The sequence below is a fragment of the Pollachius pollachius genome (genome assembly GCF_949987615.1).
Source record: "Pollachius pollachius genome assembly, chromosome: 8".
Classification (NCBI taxonomy): Eukaryota; Metazoa; Chordata; class Actinopteri; order Gadiformes; family Gadidae; genus Pollachius; species Pollachius pollachius.
The window spans coordinates 5,161,982-5,179,306 of record NC_136941.1 but is presented as its reverse complement, the minus strand read 5'-3'; the positions used below and the strand labels follow the sequence as shown (position 1 = coordinate 5,179,306).

Here is a 17,325-nt window from a genome sequence, read left to right as displayed (position 1 = left end):
AGGGGGGAGGGGAAAGGGAAGGGGAGGGGAGGGAGAGGGGAGGGAAGGAGGGGGGGAGAGGGAAGGAGTGGGGAGGGGAGAGGAGGGAGGGAAGGAGGGGGAGGGAGGGAAGGGAGGGAGGGAGAGGGGAGGGAAGGAGTGGGGAGGGGAAAGGGGAGGGGAGGGAAGGAATGGAGGGGGATGGAGGGAAGGAATGGAGGGGGATGGAGGGAAGGGAGGGAATGGAGGGGGAGAGAGGGAAGGGAGGGAGAGGGGAGGGAAGGAATGGAGGGGGAGGGGAGGGAAGGGAGGGAGAGGGGAGGGAATGGAGGGGGAGAGAGGGAAGGGAGGGAGAGGGGAGGGAAGGAGGGGGGGAGAGGGAAGGGAGGGAAGGAATGAAGGGGGAGGGGAGGGAAGTGAAGGAGGAGAGGGGGGGGGATAGCGGAGAGAGGGAGAGAGAGAAGGGCAGCGGGACCGACGGAGAGAAGAAGAGAGGGGAGAGAGGGAGGGAGGGAGGGAGGAAAGGGAGAGGAAGTTGGATTTCAAACCTTAACTTCATGGGCTAAAGCTGTAGCATGAGCTATAGGCGTAGCATGAGCTCTAGCCATAACATGGGCTACAGCTATGGCAGGGGCTAGAGCTACCACAGGGGCTTGGCCGTAGCACTAATTAAACCCTTAGCATGGGCTATGACTACAGCATGGTCTCTAGGCCTGTGGGCGTGGTACTTACGGCCTGGCCCTCGATGGCGGCCCTCTGCCTGCCCAGGACGTCCTGCAGCTGGGTGAAGTGCTGGATGAAGGCCACCACCTCGGACTGGAAGCGCTGCGTGTGCACGTACTGCACGGAGGCCATCTGCAGCGCCACCTTCACGTCACACTCCCGCTGCATGTGGGGGTCCGGTTTGCCGTATCTGGACGGGGTGAGGAGCAGGGGACGGCGTTTAAGAGAGTGAACGTGTGGTGGAAAGCGGTGGTTCTCAAGGCTGCCCCTGGTTTAACAGGAGGGGGCATTCCAGTCAACGCCCCTTTAAAAGATAGCCTGGCTAACGCCAGACCTCATCTCAATCTACATTGAGATGAGGTCTCGGAACCACACATTCATTTTCTCGTATTTGAGGCGTGGTTTACAATTGCCCGGAGCCGTTTATTGGGCGCTAAGGATGTCTATCATATGAGTCTGTACGTAGCTCATAGCCAATCAAAGCCTGTTGGTAGCAGGGCAAAGACATCCTTCTTGGTAGTGACAGAGTTTAACGCCGAAAGTTGCTCTTTTTTCAAAATAAACTTGCGTTCTAAACTACTCAGAACACTATCTAAGGCTGCATCGAAAGGTAACGCGTCTGCTGCCATTTTGGATCCGTAAACTACAAGCTTCGGTGTGTCGCATAGACGTCGTCATCGTCTTGCCGTCCCTCCCCGTTCTGTGATTGGTTCCCTGTCTCAGGCGCAAATCGGATCCATGGGATCCAGGCTGCCTGGCAGCGCGAAATGAAATCACGCGCAAGGCAGCATGGGTATACCCAGGCTATTTAAAAGACAGGCCGTGCGTACTTTTGGATGTTGAACACCAAGGCCTCCCCCCCCCTGGTGGTGAAGCGCTCCCGGTAGAGGTCGCCGTGGGGGGTGAGGTCGCTCAGAGACAGGCTTCCCAGACTGCCTTGCAGCGACAGGTCACCGTCTGAAACGTCGGACACAGCGTGTCATAAGATGACCCTTGGTCGTTAGCAGTTTCATTTCATTCATCATTTCAAGTCCCATTAACAGCATCAAATGACAGAACGGAAATATAAATGGTGCAAGGCATGGCGACAATAACAATGTGATTGTAGCTTTCAGTTTGGTTTGGTTGGACATGCGTCAGACATTTTTGTAGGCATATAGGAGAGTCTTTGTAGTTCTGTACAAACCCAGCATTTCCAGGTGAGTGGACAGTTTGGAGACGCTAGCTTTGGCCAGCTCGTTGGTCTTCTTGTTCAGGACCAGAGAGAGTGAATGAACCTAACAACAACAACAACAACAACAACAACAACACAATTGTGAATAAGAAAGCCTGACCACATCAGAATCTGAATAAACCTTTACATCAGTAATATCCTTGGTCTAACAACATCTCTTTATCATGTACATGGTTGACACTCAAAATGAACAAACCTCCGTTTTTATCAGTCTCTCAACACATCAGAGCGCGGTTCTCCTACCTTCAGATCCAGCTTGGTGTTGACCGGCTCCGCCTCCTCCTCAATCTCCTCCATCTCCTCAAACCGGGGGTCCAGGCCCATCGGGCCGCCGGGGGGCTGCCCGGCCGCGGGCTGGGGCGAGGCGGCCGGCGCCTTCAGCCCGTGGCTGTTGGCCGTGGAGCCCACGCCGAAGAAGTCCAGGATGACCACCCAGGTCTGCAGCGTGATCAGCACGTCCAGGCAGTTGAAGTCGATGTCCACGCTGCGGCTGAGCGCGCCGTAGCGCGTCCTGAACTCGGGGTGCAGCCGGTCCACCAGCAGCATGTTGATGTGCACCAGGGAGTCGTCGAAGCCGGCCGGCGGGTGGGCCGAGGAGTCCGAGGAGGAGGAGGTGGTGGAGGGCGAGGGCGAGGGCGAGCGCTGGGTGGGGGAGGGCGGCGGCGTACTGGGGTAGGCCTGCCGCCGGTCCCCCGGCTTGGTGCTGGGGTGCCGCTGGTAGAGCTGGAAGACGTTCTGCGCCTCCTCCATGTGCGCGGGCAGGGAGCGCGGCATGGCCGGGCACAGGGCGTTGGAGGCCGCCGGGCAGCTCTGGGACATGTACTCCTTGGGGCAGAAGGCGGAGGCCTTGGGGGCGCCGCGCGACACCATCAGGTGCTTGTGCTTGGACTCGGGGTTCTGCTCCAGCAGGTCCTCCATCAGCAGCGAGCGCAGGGCCAGCTGGATGGCCAGCGCCTGGGGGTGGTCCTTGGTGAAGTCCCCCTCCAGGTCCTGGAAGCGCAGGCACACCAGGCCCTGGGAGCCCTGGCTGAGGTCGGCCGTGAGCTGCACCCTCAGCTCCTCCACCCGGAAGGTGGCCCGCACCTGGGTGAAGGAGGGCGCCTGCAGGCCGGCGCCGCTGCAGCCGCGGCGGAGGGGCGCGGGCGACGACAGGGAGCGGTACGACAGGGTGCCGTGGGCGGGGGGGTCCCGGGCGAACAGGCCGCCCTGGGGGTCGGGGAAGCGAGGGGGCTTGGCGGAGGAAGGGGTGGGTGGCGGCGGGACGGGGGGCTCGCTGGGGCTGGGCCGCGGCTCCTCGATCAGGGACAGGTTGTCCAGGGTCTGGAGGACCTGCTCGTACACGGGCTTGCACAGGAACACCTGGGGACAAACAAAAGGACGTACAGAACAGGTCGGGGGGGCTGCTGCACTGAGAGCAGGCTTTGAACAGTTTGGCTCCTTTTGCTTTCCTGTTAGACAGGTTGAATCCTTGTCTCAAACTAAAGGCTGTCTGGTTACTTATTTCTGTGTGAAGTCGAATTAAAGGGTAAGTCAACCCCCAAATCACCTTTTCTTTCAGTTGAAAACAATTGTGCTTGGGCCTGTGTGTGACTACTTTCGCTATTTCTTTACCCCTATATATATGGTTGTGGAACGGGAGAAACCCTCTGTAGAATATGAGGGGTCTGCAACTTCCGGCTCAAACGTATTTTCCAGAGTGGCCGTTTCTTCATGCGTGTGTGTGTGCGCTCGTGTAGGGCTGTACCTGAACTGGGTTGACGAACTTGCCCTCCACCCGCAGCAGGCCCGAGCTCTGGTAGGGCTCGTCCAGGTCCAGGAAGGTGAACTGGGAGGCCTCGTTGACCGGGACCTTCTCCAGGGTGAACTGGATGGTGGTGTCCTTCAGGATGTGGAAGGCTGTCGAAAGTCAACCACAAAGGAGTTAATGAACTGGGATGAGAATGTAATTTATTAAATGTTCCATTTTCTGACACCATGATGATGTGCTTGTAATTTTGTACTTCTCAAATTAAACAACTGATGCACGCAGCATTGAATAAAGTTAAGAACGGAAGCAGAGATGGTTGCCCAAACTAAACACACAAAGTTGTATATTGTAAATGCTATGTTTTAAGCATGCATCTCACAGTACGGCTCATAGCATCCATAACACTGCTGTAGCGTTGTTCTGAGCACCACCGCACTCGCCCCACCTTTCCCCCGGCTCAGCGACTCAAAGAAGTTGTGGCGCGTGAACTGGGGCTCCTCCGCGGCCGCCGCGGCTCCCCCGGCGTGCGAAGGCGACGAACACGAGCCGGCCGGCCGCCTCATCACCAGCTGGCTCATGCTGAGCGAGTACAGCCGGATGTCCTTCACCATCACCTGCAGCTTGTCCCCCTCCGAGTCCTGCCCCGTCACAAAGTTCCGGAGGATGATGCTGCCCAGGTGGCCCACCAGCAGCTCCGGGTGGCCCGGTTTGCGCGGGATCGACACCACCGGCGACTCGATGCTGATGTCCAGCGTGAGCTTCACCAGCAGCGTGTCCAGCGGCGACCGCGCCTCCGTCTCCGCCGCGTCCTCCTTCTCCTCGTAGGCGTAGGCCCAGCTCTGGCTCTGGGTGCGGCTGCGCTTGAGCGGCGTCTCGAACAGCGACACCATGCCGCTGTACTCGGCCGTCTTGGTGGCGAGCACCGTGGACACCTTGGTGGCGGCGCTCCTCAGCATGGAGCGGAAGTTGTCCTCCACCTCGCTGGCCGACAGCGTCAGCTCCTTCAGGAACTTGGCCGAGTGGTTGTAGTGCAGCGACGCCATGTGCAGCTGCAGGTAGCACTCGCCCTGCGACCGCTCCATCAGGTGGAAGTTCAGCGCCTCCGACGAAGTGCCCTCGGGGTCGGCGAAGAAGATGGCCTCGCCGGGCGTGGAGGTGACGTCCTCCACGTTGCCGATGCTGACCACGAACTGGTTGCGGCCGCCCTCCTGGGTGAGGTCCACCAGCTGCATGGAGCCCAGGGAGCCGTTGACCTCCAGCCGGCCGCCCATGGAGAAGTTCACCTTGGTGCCGTTGATGCTGGCCGTGGCGATCTTCAGCCCCTTCTTCTCCGGGCCCAGCGCGCCGCCGGTGGACACGGTGCGCAGCAGCAGCAGGTTGAGCCGGTTGATCTCCACCGTGACCTCCTTGTTCCGGTCGTAGGTGGACTGGTAGGTGCCTTCCTTGCCGTCCGCCGGCGGCGCGGGCTGCTGGGACGCCGCCGCCGCCGCGCCCCAGCCGCTCTCCTCCTTGGGGAAGGACTTCTGGAGGAACTTGAGGAGCTCCACGATGGTCTCGGGGTTGACGATGATGTCCAGGTTGTTCACCTGCATGCTGGTCACCTGCAGGGAGCTGTCCAGGTTCATGGACGGGCAGTCCGAGCTGACGAACTGGTACTCCAGCTTGATGAGCGCCTCCTCGTCCTTGATGAAGGAGCTGAACGGCGAGACGCGCTCCGCCAGGCCCCCCGCCGCCGGCTCCCGGTGCGGGCGCTCCGGCGGCGCCGGGGACGAGGGCTGGCTCTCCATGAGGCTCCCTGTGGGGATGTCGAAGGTCAGGTGCTTGTGGGAGGCCACCAGCAGGTCAAAGTCCGAGCCGAAGGTCTGCAGCGTGTCCACCAGCAGCAGGCCGTGCACCGTGAGCGCCACCTCCGCGTCGTACGGCCGCTTGACAAAGTGCGCGTTGGTGCCGAACACCTTGAGCACCGAGATGTAGCGGCCGTCGCTCTCCACGCCCAGCTGCATGTAGTTGATGTTGAACTCGGCGAGGAGGAGGCGCGACTCCACCAGCACCTCCCGCGTGTGCTGCTCCAGCGTGATCACGCTCTGGGTCAGGTTCCGGGCCGAGCCCTGGAGCTTCCACGAGCTGTCCTCCCTCTGGAAGATCTTCTCGTGGCGCAGGTGCAGGGGGTCGGGCGACCGGCCCGCCTGGCCCTTGTCCTGGCCCTTGTCCGCCCTGCCGTCCCCGGGGCTGCTCAGTCGGGCCAGGCAGCTCCTGAGGGCCGTCATCTTCTCCAGGTTGATGTGGACCTTTAGGTCGGGCAGCGTGCCCGTCAGCACCGCCCCGGGCAGCAGGGGGTCCGAGGTGTAGCGCAGCCGCTGCTCCAGCTGCAGCAGCACGTTGAACTTCTCCACCACGTGGGTGGGGCCCACCTCGCTCTCCTGCACGTGCTTCCAGTTGTCCTTGAAGTGGCCCACCATGATCTGCAGGTCCTTGAAGGACAGCGAGTAGCGCTCGTAGAGCTTGCGGCTGTAGGCCTGGGCGCTGGTCTCGGCCGACCTGAAGCCGAGGACGTCGGGGATCTTGAGCGGCTCCTTCGGGGGGACGTCCAGCTCGGGGGGCGGCGAGTCCGGGGGTGTGGTGAGCGGCGTCCCGTACTCGTCGTCGCTCAGGTCTTCCTCCCCTTCAGGCTGAGTGGCTTTGAAGCTGGTCTTGGAGTCGAGCTCTGCAAAAACACAGGGGATGGAAAGGGGTAGGAGTTAGTCAAAGCTAAGGCTGAGAATATGACATAAGGATAAAGCTGCCATCGCTGGTGGAGCCTGTGAATTAGAGGAAGAAAGATTGGAAGAGGGGTACCCGGTTAGGTAATGTTGTGAACTTGAACTTGAAAAAGGATGCAGGGTTGTAGAGGATGTTACCTTGGGAGTTGGTGAGGAGAATTCGGCCCAAATCAACCACGACCAGCATGGGGTCTTCGGATTGGAAGTCGTCAGGGAAAATGACCTGGGGTGCGCAGATGTCCAACTTCATGGTCCACCGCTTGCTATTCTCCTACAAAAACAAGCAATTTGGACAATTCAAAGTTTATTAGAAAAACACTTGTTTACTACCGTGACTGCTGCTGCTGCTACAGAATGGTACTACTTATACTACTTCCACTTCCAATAAGTGACCTATAGGGATTTCAGATACAGGTCATTAAATAGGTTAGAGGTAGGGTTTGGATCATTTTTTCAAGGTAGGCTGTGGAAATTGGTGCTCAAACCCAATACCTTTCACTGGGAGTCCAACACAGTCACCACTAACCTATCCTCCCCTTATCCCTGGTCCCCTTATTGAACCTAGTCTTTGACCGTTTGTGACTTACGATGAACTCTCCTACGAGCAGCTGGTCTATGGTTTGTCTGATCTCAGCCTTGGTCTGCATCTTCAGCTTGTTGTACTGCCTCCTGGCTGCCTCCGCGACCCTCAGCTCCAACTCAGACTGGTAGCCAAAGCCTAGGACGGAAGAAGGACATAAATGTTTCAATAATACCTGAAATTTTGAAGAACAGGTTTGAAGACATGCATTAAAGGGCCGGTCTATCTTCCCATAAGGTGTGATGTTAAGCTATAGGTTGCTCTATCCATTATATCATAGATCTGCGTGGACACACACACATGTGGTGTCACTATACTAATTTTACCAATGTTGATTTTTAACATCATACATGGTGGTGAAATATGGGTCCCTTTAAAGCAAGAATTTATTCCTCTATAATTCATTATTGGCTTTTTCTCCACTTAAAACCAATCAAAAGTAAAAAAATTATTATACGGCAATTTGTGGATATTGTTTCTAGTAAATAGTTGTTTTGAACCATGTTGTTAACGTTGGATCTGTAGCACATTGATGGGGAACGGTTCATAGGCAGACGTATCCCGTTATTGAAAAATATTGCAAACTCTTGGACCATTTCAACAACACTGCGGTATAATCTGAGATCCACTGAGACAACCTGAGATCATCTGAGGTAACCTGAGCTAATCTGATGTAATCTGAGGGAACTCACCTGAGGTGTGGACCCTCCCCTTGTAGAAGAACTCGGTGACCTTCTTGATGGCCTGGGGGTTGTAGATGATGTTCAGCGGGCTGGTGTTCACCTCCAGCCTCCTCTCGAACTTGCACCTCACTGGGTTGCGTTCGTACGTCATCTCAAAGACAGGGGGCGCTGTGGTCTCCGTGGTGCTCCCTGTCAGATGGCGAGAGGGTATCTGTGGTTACACTGGGGAACAGGCTGGGAGCCAGGGTCCTTTCCACGGAGGTCTGTCACAACACTTTCGTTTAGCATTAGGCTCACTTGGGAAGGTCGAGACCTCAGGCAATCTGTCAAGTTTGAATTTCAAAATTGATTTGAAAGGGATTTTGGTTGCAGTAAATAGCGGGATAGAGAATTCTTATCCTAGAATTAGGATACAGTGTGAGGAAAAAAAAGCCTTACAACCGCACGTGTTCAACCTGCAAGATACTCATTTGTTATAACTTTTCAGTGTTAAAACTAACCAGGGAAATAAGACCTACATTTTCTATACCTACCGAAAATGGGATATTTTACAGAAAATTCCACGGCGCAATATGACCCACCTGAGATGCTGCTGCCCTGCCCAAAGGGTTGGCTACTAACCACGGCCACGCTGTCCTACAGAACGACATCGGGACACCAGGTAAACATTTCACCATAAGGATACCTTTAAAAAAGACGGTAACAGCAGGGAGCACCGGAAAGGATGGAAACACAACGTGCGTTTGTGAGGACACGGGAAGCAACGCACCGTCTTGGGGGAGACGAGGACGGGGAAGATGGTTCCCTGGGTGGTGAGGTCCCTGAGGAACAGCCCACCCAGCTTCACCGACAGCAGGGAGGACTCAGAGCGGGGAAGGGACTCCACCATCACCTTCACACCTGCAGGGGACACGCGTTAGGCCCCTCAGGTATAGAGACAACGGGCGGGACATGCTGCGTACAGCTGGGGCTTGGTTTTTATATGACGGCTAAAGAATAACAACTGAATTCAAAAAGTGTACGAGTTAGGATAGATAACATAATGACGATGCAGAATAAGCTACAAAAGACCATATAAGTATTTGATGTTATTGTCGAATTATGCTATTTTATAACATAGATGTTGTTAACAGTATCAGATAACTCAAGCCGAATGACATAACACAGCATAACATAGCACAACCCTATAAAAACTGTTACGAGCCAGCTTGATGACATATAACAAAGCATAACACTATAAAAACTGTTATGAAGCAGCTGGATGACACATCATAACATAGCATAACCCTATAAAAACTGTTATGAGCCAGCTTGATGACACATAACATAGCATAACCCTATAAAAACTGTTATGAATCAGCTGGATGACATATCATAACATAGCATAGCAACAATATATAGGCCGTGGGCGGTACCGGAGAACTCCAGCTGGATGACCCCGCTCTCGTTGGCCGGGTCCCCGCGGGGGTCCTGCTGGAACAGGGTGACCGCCCCCTTCTCCAGCAGGAACTCCAGCCGGGCGAACAGGTGGTCCCGGCGGGTGAAGGTGTTCAGGGACTGGGAGTGCTCCAGGGGGTCGAACAGGTCCTCCGTGTCCGCGGCTACAGGCGGGGAGAGGGGAGACAGATAGACAGAGAGACAGAGAGACAGACAGACAGAGGAAGGGAGGGAGAGACACAGACAGACAGACAAACAGATAGACAGATAGACAGACAGAGAGACACAGAGACAGACAGAGGAAGGGAGGGAGAGAGGGAGAGAGAGAAATAGAGGGGGAGAGACCCAGACAGACAGACAGACAGACAGACAGAGGAATAGAGGGAGAGAGACACAGAGACAGGCAAAAAGACAGACAGACAAACAGACAGACAGAGAGGAAGGGAGAGAGAGAGAGAGAGAGAGAGAGAGAGAGAGAGAGAGAGAGAGAGAGAGAGAGAGAGAGAGAGAGAGCGAGAGAGAGAGACATACAGAGAGAGAGAGACATACAGAGAGAGAGAGAGACAAGAGGGGGAGACAGAGAGTCAGAAAGGGAGGGCGGTACTCTGTGAGCCCCAGTGAACAGCGAGGCCAACATCAGAAGCAAAGGGAAGGCGGACCGGCCCTCCTGCGCTACAGGCACTGAAGCGGGGCCCCTCACCCAGCATGTCCCAGGTCTCCGGGCCCGGGAGGAGCTCCTCTGCCCCAGCCTCCAGGTCCTGGGTCTCTCCGTACCAGCCCCCCCAGCCGGGGAACCAGGACTGCAGGTACTGGACCATCCCGGAGCTCCCGCTCTTGGGGATGGAGCCGGGGGGGCAGTCGGGCTGCACCTCGCTGACGGGCTCACGCACGCTCTGATTTGGGGGGGGGGGGGGGGGGGGGGAGGCAGACGGGGGTCAGGGTGCTACAAAATAAAAGCCCTCAGAGACAACACGTTTATGTGTGAGGATAATGAACATGCAAACCCATTGAGATAATAAGCTGATAATATTAGAAGGTAAAGAAAAAGGTTAACATACAGCACATGTACAAATGCTAATCCACATTTTAAACAGCAAGGCAAACCCTAAATTTGTGATTATTTTTCAGAAACGTCTAACCTGCTAAATTCCTATCTAGTCATTTAGCAGACTTACAGTTAACGGAATTGAATCACAATGCTAACGCTGAGGCTAATGACGGTACCAACGATTATCCTGCTCATGCCAACAATGCTAATGGTGATTGGTCCTGGCCCGGGCTTGCCTCTGCGATCTCGTCCTGCTTGCGGAAGCGGTCGTGGACGACCTCCCGGAGGCTCTGCAGCTCCTCCAGGGTCTGCTCGTCCTCCACCCGCTCCAGCTCCATCTGGGGGCCACAGAAACACACAAGGTGAGACCGGGGACGGATGCAGGGATCTGGGCTGGGCCGAGGCTAGGGCTGCTCCGTATGGGGGAAAAAAAAAAAAAAATCAGAATCATTTCTCTCCAAAGAAACACGTTGTAACTGAGACCTTTGAAATTTCTCTTTAAAAACATACACAAAGTGTTCAAATAGAAAATGTTCCGGTCGAAAATAACGGACAAAGATGTATCCAGCTGTTCCGCAATTTCTATGAGACACTAAATTAATAAAATAAATGTACTTAAAAAATGTATACATAGTTTCAACCCGATTCATTTCGTTTTATGATTGTTGGATGCATAAAAAGAAATTGCAAACTAAATTTGATTAATCGCACGGCCCTAGCAGAGGCTCTTTTAAGTGAGACACGGGAGAGATAGAGACATGGGCTGAGTATACGGTCCGTTAAAACACACCTCTACCAATGACGTCAGCCCCAGATGCTATTTAGACCTTTTAACATAAGGGCATGGCTCAATTTGCATCATGAATGGAGAGATGTAAAAGTCATGAATTAGTATAGTGTCAGAGGAAAGGAAGATGGGGATGCAGTCTGGGTTTTACAACTTTCATGGTAGAAAGCAGACTTTTAATTAATGGTTTTTATGCAATTTGCCTCTGCTTTCTAAAGCGTGTCACACCCTCATCATTCAGATCAAGTGGTGGACTATTCAGATCAGCTACTCGGACCACCTGCACTCTTTCACAGTTTGAGATCATTTCACCCTGAGCTCCACCAGCCTGCTAACTGCTTCCAGACCTACAACCTGCATATTAGACCGTACGGCTTCTAATCATTTTAATGAACTCTTTCCCGTTTTATATTGTCCTATTCGTCGTATTTCAGTATATTCGGTTAAATTCAGTCTCTGTGGGCTCCGTGCCCTCAGCTTTCAAACCGCTGCTTAATAAACCTAAAATTGAAGGGCAAATCCTGAAGAATTACAGACCAATTACAAATGGTGTTATTATGTCACTTGTATGGGCTGTCGCTGACCAATTTACCGCCTAAAAGCTCAGCAATCAGAAACCTTGGGAGTGATTTTTGATTTGTCATCTGGCATTCAAGTGTCATAAGAAGGCTATTACCAAGACACCATTTTTGTATCCTTGTGATATTCCTCAAATCCAACCTACTCAATCATTGCGTGATGCTGAAACTGTAATGCATGCATTTGTATTTTACAGACTTGACAACGGCAATGCCCCTCTCTCTGTTCTTCTTAGTATTACTGCCGGAAGTCGCCATCTTATTCAGAATGCTTCAGCCAGACCCTTAACAAAAACTACAAAATTCCATCATGCAACAGCCATCCTGGCCTCCATACTGGCTACTACTGCAAGCCAGAGCTCATTTTAAAGCCTTACAAGCCGTTTTGAAAATCTGCCTATTCTGACATCACAAGGGGGCGTGTCCACCTAGATGTAAGGCTAATCATACTCACACCTGGTGGCATAATATGTCAATTTTACGCCCCATCTTTGAACTCATAAGGCCTCCTGTTCCGAGCTATCTGAGCTCAGGACACCATATATGGTGGCCCTCCATGTTCCCTCGACACTGGTCCCCTTGTCCCCTTCTGTCAACAAAGAAAGGTTTGGCTTCAGAGCATTTGCATAGCGTGCGCCTCATCTCTGCACTAGCCTTCCACTACATCTACCTTAAAACCAACCAACCATCACATTTTCAAATATCCCTATAACATTGATGTTAAAAAAAAATGAATTAATTTTTCTTTGCCAAAAACATACTTTAACGTTTTAATGTGGTTATTTTCAATTTAATCAAAAATCGATTCATTGATGCTATTAATGTGGTTGTTATATTGAATCTATATTATTATCTTACTGTATGTTTTGTGCTGTGTATTTGTATTTATTTTAAAATTGTATATTATTTTAAAGTGTTCCGGGACCATGTTGCATGGCAATATTGCCCTTCATATCAAAATGTATTGATTGATTCACCTCCGGTTGATGCCTGAACCAGCCAATCAGAACATTATATCAACAGGACTCTAACATGTCCATGCTTGTCGCTCAAAACGGTGATAAAATAAAGCTACGCAACAGATGCGCATTTGCCGACACAGAGCATTCCAGTTCCAGCCAAAGAACTTCGTATTTGATCAAGTAAAAAACGAGCCCATGGTGTGCCGTGGGAGTGTTGAGCACCTCTTCGTGTAAGCTGAGCAGCGCTCCCTTGACCCTCTGGAAGTAGAGGTCTGTGTAGAGCCGGGCGTCCCTGGCTCTGTGAAGGGCGAACTCCCAGCTCCTCCTGTGTCTCTGCTCGCGGATCTCATTCAGGTTGGCCTGGATGGCAAACATCCACCACTGGCGACAGCTACACACACAGCACCCGAAGGAGAGGGGGGGTAGGAGGTATTGATTATTCATGTAATTCATGATTACTGCATATAGAGTCTGGGGGTGGATGAGGTTCTGGCAGATAGTACTGCACGATAATGCAAAGAAATCATTAATTATTTGTAACCACTTTATAATGATTGGTGGAAACCAGCAAATCCCCTAAGTGAACTATGATTACATGCACGTATTTTCTTTCAGGGCCTAATAAACTCAATCTGGATCTTGGCGAGAACGGAAGGAAAGGGAACTCGTACCTTCCAGTGATGGGGACTTTGGGCCTCCACTTCCTGAAGAGCATTTCCCTCTCCCTGCGGTCCAGCTCTTTTAGGAAAGCCATTATCTGCTGGTACTGGATCTACAGAGACAAGAGAATGTAGTCAAATGGCGGAACGAGTCGCTTCTAGTTTGGAATGCATTTGGTAACACATAACCCGCCAAGAGACCTGGGCAGTCTGGACACAGATACTAAGTAATTGTGATCAGCGTCCAGCTCTCATACGCAGAAAAACTTTCAGAGCAGCCGAGGGGTGAGAAACCATTCGCAAAATACACAGTGACCATAGGTAGACGATCATAAGGGACCTTCGACAGCAAAGGCTTAGTTATGGTTCCACGTTGACGCTACGCATTGACCAAGCAGTCGCTTCAACGCAGTCGTGAACCTGTTTTGGATCTGCGTCGGGTTTACTTTAGCGGACCAATCACAGCCCTTGCTGCTGCGTCGCCTCGACGCAAGGTGACATTCTTTGGGAGGCGCACGTCCGGCTCTTGCGGTGGACGCAAAGAGGGTCCGCAAAGAGGTAATGGGTCCGTAAACCCCCTTGCGCTGCGTCGACGTGGAACCACAATTAGACCTTAAAGCTTCAGGCTTCCTTCGTAGGCCAACGGCACGGGGCTGACACACCCTCCAGAGGCAGACCACCAAGGTGAAGCCCCTCAATGAGAACCAAAGGAGACACGATGTAAAAAGAGTGAGAGGATTAACGGAGGCGTGGGCCGACCTGGGACAGCCGCAGGGCCATGGGCTCCAGCTGCACCTGGCCCTCAATGCGGGCCGAGTGGCGCGACCGCAGCGGCTCCTTGGCAGCGTTCCTCCGCAGCAAGACCGACGCGCACACCGGCTCGAAGATGTACCGGTGCTGCCGGCTCTGCCTGCACTCCGTCATGGCGTCCTGCTCGGACCAGAGGATCAGAGGGAATACGTTGCTCCAGGGTTCGAGTCTGAAACGGTTTCAACCGATCCCTCCTTATTTCAGACATCTGTCGCACCAGAGCACGTGCTATAATAATATCGGAGCGAAAACCAATGCCATGACCTTAAAGCTGTGTTGACTCTGTGGAGTGAGTGTGTGCATGTGTTGAGTGTTGTTGTGAGTGTGCGTGTGTGTCTTTGTCTGTGTTTGCTGTGATTGCACCCTGACCTGAATCTGGTTCGCCGGGAGGTTTCCCAGCATTTCACACTCGGTGTCCCAGTAGACGCTGAAGTCCTGGATCTCCAGCTGCTTCTGACGCACAAGCTTCTGGACCTGGAGGGGAAGGGGCATGGAGGGATCAGGCGTTTAGAATCACAAGATCATTTTGGCAGGGAGGCAGGAAGCTCTCGAAACAAACTCTCAGGGGAAGTTTATTTGGTTTATTTAAGCGAAACGTACGGGCTCTTTGGTAGAGTTCTGTGCCGACACATTGTTGATGCAAACGCCGAACGAAAATGGCTTCCCTGGATCGGAGAAGTCATCCTCAAATCTCAAGTGCACCCCTTGGATATTTAACTGCAAAGAACAATAAAACAGAATGTAAAATCCATTCAGGAAGAAAGCGTTGAGAATGAGTTAATGTGTAAAAGCTGCATGTCTCTCTGTGATGTTTACCTCAATGTTCTCCACTATCTTGGTGACTACAGACGCAGTGACGGAGTGCCAGTACGACTCCCCTCTCTGTTCACACTCACTCTGGAGAGGAAGAACAAAACATCTGCATCCTGTCGAGAACCATCACCATTTTGTTGAGATGAACCCACAACAAGACTTTTATGAAATGGAGCCACTTTGGACCTTGGAATTGGGAATCGACCTTGAGAGCTTAATTCCTCACACTAATCTTCCGTATACGATTACTAAATCACTTGTTATCTTATTCTATTCTGTTTCAAAGTATTATATTTTATGTTCTGAAAACTTCTCCAAACAAAGGGACAGAATTCTACTCTGCACTCGGTCCAAGCTCAGTTTAATCTAAGCTAGATCTTGTAGAACTTTGAAGCAGGGCGAACTGTTATTGTACCTTTATAACTTATTAAATTGCGTAGTTGTTATAAGTTTGGATGGCTCTTTATTTATTTATTCTGCGTTTAGACAGAAACGATTGACGTGGTCCAAATTCCCACCACAATCTCTAAGCTATCAAAGGCTGATTGGATCTCCGGCCGTCTCCTCACCCTCCACTTATCCTCCAGCGCTTTGAGGAGGAGCTTCTTGCGCTCCTTCTCCTCCTCACGCTCCCGCTCCTCGTCAAACTCCTGAGGACGGGCGGGGCCGATGACGAGGTTGAGCTGGGAGATGGAGATGACCCAGGGGTCGCTGTGGAGCCGGTAGAAGGGGATCTGCAGGGTGATCTTCCCGATGAAGCCTGGAGGGCACAGACGTTTGGTTTGAAGACAAGATAAGCACTGCATTCCTCCCAGATAGGCATGACCATGTAGAACATTATAACAAAAATATAATAACGTTTATAATGAAAACCATGTGAATGCTACTGAGGGAACAAAAAAAAAGAAAAGCTATCTTTCTGAGTCACCAAAATAATCTAGGGCATAGAGCTAGAGCTAGAGCAGAATGTGTGGAATATACACCAAACACAAACAAAAGCAGTGAAGGACCATAAGAAAATAATGGGCTTAAAATTGATTTTGGATCATTCACCACAGCCACCTCAAAACATACTGTTTTTCCTCATCAACCCTGGATCATGCTTGACTATAAAACAAAACAACAGTAACAAGGAGACTGCAGATATAGTTAAATAGTTAAATACACGCCTTCCAAAGTGATTGTAAAGAATGCTCGGCCAGATTGTGTGTGAAGCGTGTTTTTCCTGATCGATAAGATAAGACGCACATTTGTACTCCGACGAGAAAATCAAGTTAAGTCAAGGAATTCCTTCAATAAAGATGACTGAAAAAGCTTATGTATCTACATGCCAGAAACTATTAGTAATACTCTAAGAAACCAGAACTGTAACAGGGATCGTGAAATTTAGAGACGTTAAGCAATGAATAGGAAAAGGTGTACAAGCCGTACAAAACAAAACAGGAAAAACATGACTCCCACATGAACCTCCAGAGCAGCCGTGATGGGATCGGAATGCATATATATATATAAAAAACACAGGTAGACTTTATAACAGGGAACAAGGGGTAGATACTGGAGGGGAAACTGGTCTTCTAGAGGGTTGGGTTGTCTGTGTCCCCTCACCTGCTTTGACCTCACAGGGCAGATCAAACTCTCTGAGGGCATCCCTCCTCAGAGGCAGGTTCTCCAGCTCCACCGCACCTGGGAACACACACACACAAATACACATACACGCACATTCAGACACAGGCATACCCAAAAGTAAAATCAGTCAGCTTAACGTCTGCAGTTCTAAAGCACCTTCAGAAGGAACACAGAAAGTGGGAACACTTCATTTATTCTTTCCCTGATAATTATGGGAGTTGGGGCAGTGTCAGATATTGTGGCAGTGAAGACCTTTGAGTCAAAGTCAAGTTTATTGCATCCATAACAATGGAAATGACATTGCTTATGCCCACTGTCATGCCCACACAAAAAAGGACCTCAGTTGAGGGTACATGCATCTGCGCCTATAGTTACAGGCACTGATTTAATAAATTAACCCTATAAGATAATAAGTTAGCATTAAACACACAGACATACAATTAAACAAGTTCTAAAAATGTACGTTATGAAGTGCTCATTGTGCTAGCTAACCGCTTGTGGTATAAAAGAGAAAGCATACCGCTTAGTGTGAGTCTGCAACCAAAATGCTTCATCAGGATTAAGGGCTATACCAAATTATATCAAAGTACTTGACTTCTTTAGCTTTTATCTGTTGTATTTGTTGTTGTCGTTGTTGTTGTGTTCGTCGCTTTTGCTATGATAGAATTACAACAATGTCTGGTCAGAACCTAGAGCTGTAGGATTTTCCCCATTTGGGATTAATTAAATTCATCTTATAAGGCAAATGGTTATTGGGACCACATACAGACCTGATTTTCCTATTGGCATCTAAATGCTTTTCTAATTATCTCAGGTATAAAATATGACATATATATGTGTATGCTTTTGGTTTGTGCACCATTTTGGAAATGACATGTAGTGCATGGTGTGTATCATTGT

At 51.3% G+C, this 17,325-nt stretch overlaps 1 protein-coding gene across 2 annotated transcripts in view; it reads right to left on the bottom strand.

The window, feature by feature from the left end:
• vps13d (vacuolar protein sorting 13 homolog D) overlaps positions 1–17,325 on the bottom strand; it is a 58,750-nt gene that overhangs the window by 40,219 nt on the left and 1,206 nt on the right. For both annotated transcript variants that reach the window (XM_079742000.1, XM_079742001.1), the window contains exons 3-24: positions 16,405–16,482; positions 15,369–15,559; positions 14,803–14,883; positions 14,587–14,703; positions 14,356–14,460; positions 13,936–14,106; positions 13,189–13,289; positions 12,740–12,908; positions 10,427–10,528; positions 9,843–10,035; positions 9,121–9,306; positions 8,475–8,605; positions 8,287–8,341; positions 7,715–7,894; positions 7,030–7,160; positions 6,581–6,713; positions 4,129–6,387; positions 3,681–3,832; positions 2,180–3,295; positions 1,889–1,979; positions 1,533–1,659; positions 712–892 (exon numbers count right to left, since the gene is read on the bottom strand). In XM_079742000.1, coding sequence (XP_079598126.1) covers positions 712–892; positions 1,533–1,659; positions 1,889–1,979; positions 2,180–3,295; positions 3,681–3,832; positions 4,129–6,387; positions 6,581–6,713; positions 7,030–7,160; positions 7,715–7,894; positions 8,287–8,341; positions 8,475–8,605; positions 9,121–9,306; positions 9,843–10,035; positions 10,427–10,528; positions 12,740–12,908; positions 13,189–13,289; positions 13,936–14,106; positions 14,356–14,460; positions 14,587–14,703; positions 14,803–14,883; positions 15,369–15,559; positions 16,405–16,482 — 6,050 coding nt within the window. The remainder of the gene's footprint in view (positions 1–711; positions 893–1,532; positions 1,660–1,888; positions 1,980–2,179; positions 3,296–3,680; positions 3,833–4,128; positions 6,388–6,580; positions 6,714–7,029; positions 7,161–7,714; positions 7,895–8,286; positions 8,342–8,474; positions 8,606–9,120; positions 9,307–9,842; positions 10,036–10,426; positions 10,529–12,739; positions 12,909–13,188; positions 13,290–13,935; positions 14,107–14,355; positions 14,461–14,586; positions 14,704–14,802; positions 14,884–15,368; positions 15,560–16,404; positions 16,483–17,325) is intronic.